A 9,824-nucleotide genomic window follows, 5' to 3' on the forward strand; every position below is an offset into this window, starting at 1 on the left:
CCCCTCCCCCTGGGCACCCTAAGGGCGCCCCTGTGGCAGCCCCATCACAGGCAGTGAGTGCAGCAGGGAGATCCTGCCAATACACCCATTGGGCTTTTCCGTGGAGCCAACAGAAAAACCCTTTGTAATTGAAAACCAAAAAAAGGACCACAAATAAATCATGAGGTGGCTGAGCTTTTTGTTTTCTTCTTCTCCTTGCTTTACCTCTTTCCACTGGCTCAGCGAATTCAAGTTACCAGCTTCAAATACTGGGAGGAAGAGGCTGGTGTTTTCATTAATATGGGAGGTGATTCAGTGGGCTCAGCACTAGTATCTTGGGATGAAATTGCCCCACACAGAGCAAGAAATGAGCTGGCTACAAAGGGACAAAGTAGCTTATCAGGTCAGTTTTCAGGAAATAAAAAAATAAAAAGCACCTTCTCCTTCCACCTCATCACTCAGCAGCAGCCTACTGCCCAGGGCACAGCCAGCTGGAGAGGTGGATTTGGGGGTGATGAGGTATCATGGGTAGTCCCCAGGGATCAGCAGGACCAGCATCATCTGAGCACCCATGACCATCCACCTCTGCATCCCTGGGGCTACATGTGCCCAAGGAAGCCCTGTGGGTGCTGCCTGGTCCAGACTTGCCTGCACCTGCCTGGACAGTGAGTTTATTACTCAAAAAGCAGTTACCTAATGCCTGGCCCTGAAATGGCAGATTCCAGGCAGCACATCAGTAGGAATAATAAATAACGTATGAAATGTCTGCCACATCTCCCACTCCTGGAAGAAGCCTGTGTTTACTGCTGCAGTGCCTGTGATCTTTCACTCCCCCAACTGGCAAGGGACTGGGCTCGTCGTGTGCCCGATTCCCGGCCCGAAGCACAGCAAGCTGCCAGAGTTTCTATAATTATCCCTCCAATCAATTAAAGAGCAGTACAGAAGCAAAGCCGGGAAACAATCACCAAGCCATGAGCCATGTTAAGGTCAGGGATGGGAGGAAGGTGTCCCCAGAGGGTCCCTGAGCAGCATGGCTGCAGACACATGCCTGGGGAGGGGGTAGACCCTGGCTGCTGGAGAAGATGCCATTTGCTGGTGGTTTGACCCATGCACATTTTCCATCTTCTAAAAATGTGAATAGTGAAATGGCTTGTGCTCTCCCACTGCAGGGAGGGAGGTGATAGCAAACTAGTTGAGGAAAAAAAATCATTGAGAACATCCACAGCAGCAGCAGCCCATGGTGTTGCAGTGCTGTGGGACTGGTCCATCTGCCCCCACAGCTCTGCTCCTCCATCCCCAGCTGGTCCTTCCTCTCTTGACCCATTTTGGGGCTGTGCCAAGGAGGCGTCGAGCCGGTTTCTCATCATCCCCACAATACCTGGCCCATGAGAGAGATGCTGCGGAGATGAATCACTTGCTGTGATGAGTCGATGTTTACCCGGAAGGAGGTTTCGGGCTGGAAGATAACATCATCATAGTGGCACGGGACACATTCCTCATCCACGGAGAAGATGCGCCCGCTTGGCTCAAGCTCCCCGTCAGGGGACACAACCTGCCAAAGAGTGGGGTCAAACCACTTGTGGTGCTCAGCATCCGTGAACCTCACTGTCGCACCTGGAAAAGCAATAGGAAAGGTTGAACATGACCCAGACCCCAGTACACAGCCCCAACAGATGCACCTAGATTGGCAAAACAAGGCACTGCTTTACCCCCCAGCTGAGGAGCTCACCCTGCAGGCTGGGAGCAAAGGGCTGGCCTCTGGACCAAGATCCCACAAGGATATCTCCTCCTTCTTCTTTAAAGCTCATCCTTATGGTTAGGGAGGGGAACAGCAGCACAAATGCTGAATAACAGCTAAATGGATAAACATGTATATGAAAATTTTCGTTTCAGTTTCCAAGCAGCCTGGTAGGCCTGCAGAAATGTGACTGGCCTGATAACCCCAAAACCAGTGCCCTGTTTAACCATTAATTACTTAACAATTAACTGTTTCCCTGCTGGTCACAGTTAGTATCATCACACAATGCCCTGCCTTCTTCTCACACAATGCCCTGCCTTCTTCTCACCCTTCCCCAGCAGCTGCAGGTGTTCATCAACAGCCTTATTTGCATTCATTTTAAAATAATGTTTTAGAAAAATCCCTCAGTGAAAGTTGCCCCAGAAATGCCTGTTGATTTCAGGGCAGCAACACGTGGTCAGCAGGAAAAGATCAGTGTAAAGTGCAGCTTCCAGAGCATCCCCAGTGTGGGGCAAACAGACCCAAATCAGAAAAATTACAGGGATGAAGGATTTCAGAGTGGCTCCAGACAGCCTGATGCTCCAGTCCTTCCTCTGGGCAGATCCATTTGGGCTTTTTCTCTCTTTTTTTTCTCTCTTTGTTTACAAATAAGTGTGCAGGCACAGGCGCTCTGCTTGGGCTCTTCCTATTCTGCCACCAAACTAAAAATTTACTTCCACTGAAAGCATGAGGTAGCTCTTAAATACCCCACATACATCTCTCTAGAAAACAGCTTTCAGACTAACAACAGGCACTGATGAAACAACCACCTGCTGTCTCAGTCATGGCAACCCTGGGCTGAAGGCTCAGAGGGGAGGGATGGATGCTCTTGCTCCCAAGTGGCCATACACATGGGGCCAGAGACCAGCAGGCTGCACGGCTGTGGTTCAGCTCACCGGTGTGTAATTCCTAACCAGTTTTCTTTAGAAATACCATGGCAAAGAAAATGAGGGCTTTGATGTGGCTACATGCTTAATAGGCAGAGTGAAATACAAACAATATTTGCCTCTCTTCTACAACTTCAAAGGCTTCCCCACCATAATTACTTTTTTAGAAGACAGGTGATCTAGCAGGAAAAAAAGATCTGATGTGAGGGAGGTCATCAAAGGAAAGGCAGGAGTTGCAAGAGGAGTGATTCACTTTGCTCTGAGGTGGGACAGCAAAGACCTCTGTAGAAGCCTTTGGGCTGAATTTGTATGATTAATCATGGGCTGATGGGGTGATTGGTCTGGGTACAAAATACCTGAGTCACAGCCTGGATCCCAGCTGCCATCGGAAGCTGCGAACCCCGCGCCCGGCGCCAGCACGAATTCTCCATTCAGGGGCAGGTACTAGACAAAGGGATTCAGAGTATTACTGTGTGGTCCTGCTGCCAGCCACCCAGGCTTGTAAACAAATAACAGTGTTAATAACAGTGCTAATTATTAGGCTGCCTATTACACTTGCTGTCTCTGAGGCACTTTACAGTCATTAGGAGTTACCCTCGCCATGCCACGTGTTAATGGGAAACTATCAGCTCCTGTTTTTACAGATGGAGGTGCTGCAATGGGGAGAGGCAGTTTGACATTATCTTCCAGTAACACCAAAAAGTATGAAGTGTTCAGGGCAGTGAGAAGAAGGAAAAAGCAAAATAAGTTATTCTGACTGCTCCTTCCTTTTCTTGCACACACGCCCAGCAGCTCAGGAATGGCTTTACACACTGGTATGCCATGAAAAACCCAGACATACTCTGCAAGTGCCCAGAATTCCTATTGCTTAATGGGTACCCACCTCCAAGGTGGTTCTTACCCTCCCTGCAAAAAATAACTTGGGAGCCCAAGCAATGCTTGGTGAGGTATCAGCCAGTGGATTCACACTCAGCGTGAACTAAGGAAAGCACACATTGGCATTTGGCACAGCCACAGCTAGACTCTCTTCTAGTTGGGTAGGACATCATGAGCAGATAGTCTGGGTCACCTCACTTGCCTTGCTTCAGCCCAGCCAGGCTTCTGCTCAGAGTCACAAGGACAAACCTCTGCTATAACAGTCCTTTTGGCAAGGAGCTGTGGCCATCCCATCACCAGCTGGCACTGTCAAGCCCAGGACAGGACTTGGCAAACAACTGAGTCAGGCAACTAGTTCACAGCACACAGGTTCACACAGCTCAGCCCATCTTATTTTAGATCTATAAATTACCAGAGAGAAAGGTGGTTTTCCCCCAATATTTTCATGTGTCAAGGAGTGAGTGATGTTCAAGACTCTTTTCTGCTCTAACTTGGTCTCTCTGGGGCTTTAGCATCACTCCCCAGACAGCAGCTGGAAGTCCTCCAGGAATGTGTTATGCCTATGCACTGGGTCCTGTGCTGAGGCAGAAGCATGTTAGATGGGATTTTAAGGCTTCCTCTACTTAATTGGTCTTTAAATATGCATGTAGGTTAGAGATAGCTAGACTTACAAATGACTGCTGTGGGTGGCTGTGCTAGCTCTCTGTCCTTGGGGCTGTCTTAATCTGAGGATGCTCTGCCCTATACAGGGACCACCTTGGAAGGTGGGTAGACATGGCAAAAACTCCTCATCCCCAAGCTTTAGGAAGCAGTTGAGAAGTTTAGTGCCTTAGTGGCAAGATGCTTTGAAGGCCGTAGCCCAGGTTCCCCTCTTGGTTCAGGAACTCTGAGAAGCCAGATCAGGAAGCAGAGGTTGGCTGCCACCGAGAAGAGCCCTGCAGTGCTCCTGCTTCAGACCCAGCAATGTGGTAAGTTGGGCTGGAGAAGAAAGGATGACAAGGTGGTGAACTGAGGTCTTGGCAATGTCTGCCCCAAGGGTATGGAGTTTGCCTACTGGCCAGGAAAGAAGTCTCTGCCTATCTACGGACTATGGCCCATGAGACCATAGCATGTGTCATATCTAACTGGAAACAACACCATCAGATTCTCTGAATTTCTATTAATCTTGAGCAAAGCAATATTTTTCTGATACTGAAGCACTGAAAGAGGCTGTAAGTCATGCCAGGATATGAATGGCAACATGCCCTTTAGCTGCAGATATAAAAGCCATATCCAGTGATATTCTGAGGCTCAGGACCTGGCCTGCTTTGAGATGGGCAAGTTCTATGCTACCAGCTTCTTTCACAAGGTGCAGGAAGAAAAAACACAGCAGCTGCTTGTGATGGGGCTGGGTGGCACAGTAGGGCCATGACTGGCTGGGCGATGACTGGCTGTCCTCTGCTTGTTTTCCCAAGCTGCAGAAGCTGACATTTTTGAGTGTTGTGGCTGGATCAAGACCAGTGCTTTGGGAAGTCCCTGCTCTCATCCCTGCCTGCCTGACAGCTTTTTCCTCGGTAGTTACCAAACACTTTGACTATGGCTGGAGGTCAGAGCTTCCCCAATGCCCTGCAGTGCCCATGCAAAACACACAGAGCTTTCCTATCAAGGGGTTTGTTCTTTCAGATCTTTACAAATTACGTAGGAGGGAGGAAGAAGCCACAGAAACAACACTTAGAATGAGACGTGCCTACATTTGTAAGCTGCATCACTGAGGCTGCTCCAGGGAGCAAAGCAAGAGCATTGTGCCACATTATGCACAAAGCAAAGCAGGGAATACCTGGTGAGCATTCACACAGCGTGGCTGAGTTCAGTGTGGCAAGAGCAGGGATGAAGTGGGCTCGCTTGGTTAGAGATACACACACATGTGCACACTCCAACCAACTCCTGTGCCTGGGAGGGCCCAGGGGAGCAGGGTCTGGGTGGGGTGCAGAGCAGATGCAGGGGCAGCTGTGCACAGCCCCAACCCTGCCAACCAGGACAGGAGGTAGGGAAAAGCCTCATGCTAAACCTGTCCCACACCTGCAGCTCCTGTGCAGGGCTCTGGGGAACACTGGCCTCTGGGCTACCTGGAGAAGATGTAGCTACTCCAGCTATCACAGGAAATCCCCCTTCACCACTGGGGCCAAAGCTCCAGGCTGGCTGGACTGCCCAGGCCCAGTGGAAGCAGAGAACAAGAGGGCAATGAGAGTCCCACAGCACACCCAGTGTCCCAGTAGCTCACCCTGTCACACTCTAGGACTGCCCAGATGCTGTTAGTACCAGCCTTGTAGTTAAAATGCAACACAACACAATGCAAGCCAGGGAATGGAGTTAGCACAAACATGAAGTGCAGGAAGAGCCCTGTGCTTCTACTTCTTAGCAGGGATTTCTGAGGCTGGCCCCCACAGTTACAGCTCCCTGCCCAACAAGGCAGATGTGTTGCCCATTTACCACAAGCCCTCCTCAAGATGCAGCCCCAGGGGCAGCATTTCAGAAGTGGTTCCCTTGTCCAGTGGATCATAATTTGCAAGTAATTTGCCCTTTCTTTTTTCCTGCCACATGCTAAGCATCTCAGCTCACTGCAGAGGACAAATGGAAATTCTGGTTGGGCAGTAGCTTTCTGCATTTGAGGGTTTAGTATAGAAATTGCATATAGGCTGGGCTACTTTCCAAGTACATTTTGAACCACACAATGACATGTACCAAAGGATAGGAGCCAAAAAGCTAGCAGTTTCATCTGCTTTCCCTTGCTGCTGCCAATCTGTACTTCAGGGCCATTAATACAGCAAGCTTAGAGTCCCATTAGTCATTTCCCATCCCTGACACTGGTAAATGATTTATCTCCTTGGTCATCATTATCAAGTATAATGACAACTGAAACACAGTCATCATTTTTCTCATCAAAGTCAGCAAAAAAAAAAAAAGAGGAAAGACCCCACGTGGCTCTCAGCCCAGTCACCACATTTGCAACCCCAGCACTGCAGCACTGAGAAGAAATCCCACCGCCCAATGCGTAAGAGAAAATGAAACTAACCTCCAAAATGCAGAAGAAAACAATAGCAAAAGCCTGAGAGGTGGCTTTTGAAGTGGGTGGCTTTGAATGGGCATCCAGCACATCCCAGCTCTGCTCCATTCCTGAGCATCAGGCTGAGGTGAGTGACAGCAGCAATGTAACTGGCATGTCACCATCATCACTGCAGGAAAAAATCAGCACTTCTGCTTTGAACTTAGGTGAGCAATGCTCGTGATTGCAGCCAGCTCTTCCCCTGCCTTGTTTTCATCTGCAGCAGCAGCACATTTGCATTTGTTGCTAGGGTGTGACAATGCCAGCATCCCCATCACACAGTGCTGAGGCTCCTCAGGTGTGCTGGACTCTGCAGTGCTGGGCCCGTGGGTGCACCAGCAAGCAGGTCTGTGGCCACCAGGACTGCATGTGGCTCCCAGGTACATGCTCTTGCCCAGCACCCAGACTGGGGCTAGTCCTGGTGGCACCCTGTTGAAAAAGATCACTAGGGTAGGATGGCAAGGGGATTATTTCTCCAACATGGAGTGCTGTAAACCCACCACAGGTGTTAATGCCCAAGGAGAATGATCCCTGCATCACCTCTCCCAGTCCTGCTTTGCTGGGCCAGTGGCAGCAGGCAGCTGGCAGCCAGGGCTGCAGGTAGGCAGCCCCTAACCCTGCTGCCCATGGGTGGGAATAGTGAGGGTTTTCCACTGTCCACTGGGGCCAGAGAGTCTTGCTCTGCTCTGCTACTGCTCCTCTCCATAGCAGTGTGAAGAAGATGTCCACCAGCCCTCTTCTGCTTCCAGCAATAACTTGCCTATCTGCTGTCACCCTTGGGAGCAGACAGGAGCATGGGAAAAGGAGAAGTGGGCTGGTGAGTTGCCATTATTTCAGCAACATCCCCTGTGAGCTAATGAGGTGCTTGGCTGCTCTGCCCTGCCATTGAGGAGGCAGGGTCCTCTGGCAGCAGTGCAGCCATGCTCTCATTCATGCAGGAGCTGGTTCCCTTGCCCTGTCTCCTCATCATGGCTTACATTGTGTTTTGGTGTGCAGGGTCCTCACTTCACCTGCCCAAGCTGGTCTTGCCACTGCATCCCTTGGCACAGGGGTGACCTGGCACATCATATTCCCAAAACATTATGCTCCTGCCTGTTCCCACAAAGGAGATACAGCTCCTGGCCATCCCATGTGGGTGGTGACTGGCACACCCCCTGCCAAACCACCCACCATCTAACAGCCCCCAGTAACATCCATGAGGGGTTATGAAAAGCAGCAGTCCCCAAAAGGCCATCAAATTGACTGTAGCCCCACAGCACGCACCTCCAGATGTGGAGCCACACAGGTCCAAGCAGGGTGCAGATGTCCCAGGGAGACACAGGGACATTGGGAGCCCCTCAGGGCGACCGTTAAAGTTAACCAGCCCAAGACACTTGAAGTATAAATGCAGAAGGCACACAGAGGCTTAAAACCCTTGGCCAAATCTACCTCAGGATAGTTCAGCTCATTTTCTTGAACTTCCCTCCACAGAGGGGGTCAGAGAGTGCTGGAAAGTGGCTCAAGGTGTGAGTAGCGGAGCCATCTCCAACAGTGAAGGATGGCAGCAGGTCCATGGAGCAGCCGCTCCAGCCTGGGATGCCAGCAAGCTGCTCCACTCACCACAGGCTTTAACAACCCCTCCAGCTGGAAACTAGCCTGCAAGGAGCAAATATACCCGAGGAGGTGACTGTAAAAGGCTGTTTTACCGCAGCCCTTTCCTAGGGCACACAGAAAGCCTGCAGGACTCAGGCTTGTAATTAAGTGCTGGCACACACACACACTCCTGAGAAATTTTTTACCTTCATCTGAGGAGAAGGAGAAGCAATCCCTTCTCCGAGTGTCTTGTTACCCTGCTGTTTGGGAAGCAGGGGGGAGGGAGCACTGGTGCCCAGGACTAGCACAAACTGTGGCAATTCATTACAGCCAGAGCCCCTGGAGAGCAATTGGCATTTTGAGATCAGTCTCTGCCAGGAGCCAAGCAGGAGCATCCTGCAGCAAAGCCGAGTACATTCTGCTCTTGTAATTAGGCAGCTGAAAAAACAAGGCTGGGTGAGGTGCCCCTCATTAGACCCTGGTGCCTCACACACTCCCAACCCTCACCCAGCCTTTGTGGCCCCTCACTGGGCTGTAGGGAGGTGGTGCAGGCAGGGAGGAGGTATGGGCATCTGCCTTCACTGCAGTAGGGCTTGGTGATGGGGCAGAGCTGGGAAGGTGACATTGGTGCTGCTGAATAACCCCGGCCCATGCCCTGACCCTGTCACCATGGGGGTCGAGCAAGGCTGCTCTGCCCACGTGGCTAAACTTGACTCCTGCCAACCCGAAAATAGCAAGTGGCTTCATTCACCCCTGGCCCACACTGAAGTGCTGGCTGGCTCGGGCACAAACTGCAACAGAGCTGGTGCTACTGGGACAAACTCTGGGCTTGCAGCCACACCTGTGCCCTGGCCTAGCTCTCTTTCAAAGAGCAGCCACATCCAGAGCGTCCAAACATCCATCTCCACCAGCATGGGGGGAAGCGAAGCCAAAGCCCAACTTGCCCTGCAGCAGCCATATCAGGCACCACCACTCTGAACACCTCCATCTTTTTGGGGGATTTACTCCCAGGTGCCTCTGAAAGCTGGCTAAATACTGATCTGCATCTTTAGGCAGCTAAATACCGTAGAAAATCCAGACTAATCACAACGGTTGTGCTTCAGTCACGTTTAAGCTGGATTTAGATTTAGTGTGTGGCTGTATTAGAGACCCCCTCGAAACTTCAGACCAAATAACCACTGAGCTCTGCAACAAATGGGTTTCCTCAGAGTGGGGAGGTGGGCTGTGAGCCCCAACAGCCCTGATCTCCTCCTGAGAAAGCAGCTTCTGGTACTTGGCTGATGCCCACATGGAATGGATGGGTACTGGAGAGTACACATACAGAAGTGTTTTAATATAAATGTCTGATGGAGGTGACAGTGGTGCATGAGGACCCACCCTGGCACCCCAGGTCTAGCTCCACTCAGTTGTGGAGTAGGGATAGGAGGTCTCATGCTGCCCCTCCTTCAGTGGGACACCAGCACTGAGCATCCCCTCTGCACCCGCCACAGCAGGCAGTGTCCTCATGAAAGCCAATGACAGCCCAGCCCCATCCCCAGCCATGAATTTCCTTCTGTGCTACTACAGCAAGCAACACTCTCCTTTTCTTTTTTTTCCTGGCCAAAGGCTGTATAGCATCTCCATGGCGACTCCAAAGCTTAATGTATTCCTG

General features: G+C 50.9%; 1 protein-coding gene across 1 annotated transcript in view; it reads right to left on the reverse strand.

Moving 5' to 3' along the window:
* The window catches only part of AMN (amnion associated transmembrane protein), a 20,835-nt gene that overhangs the window by 5,949 nt on the left and 5,062 nt on the right, over nucleotides 1–9,824 (reverse strand). The window contains exons 4-5 of the mRNA XM_009999799.1: nucleotides 3,000–3,087; nucleotides 1,358–1,593 (exon numbers count right to left, since the gene is read on the reverse strand). Coding sequence (XP_009998101.1) covers nucleotides 1,358–1,593; nucleotides 3,000–3,087 — 324 coding nt within the window. The remainder of the gene's footprint in view (nucleotides 1–1,357; nucleotides 1,594–2,999; nucleotides 3,088–9,824) is intronic.

Source organism: Chaetura pelagica, unplaced genomic scaffold (assembly GCF_000747805.2).
Source record: "Chaetura pelagica isolate M959 unplaced genomic scaffold, ChaPel_1.0 scaffold806, whole genome shotgun sequence".
Taxonomy (NCBI): Eukaryota; Metazoa; Chordata; class Aves; order Apodiformes; family Apodidae; genus Chaetura; species Chaetura pelagica.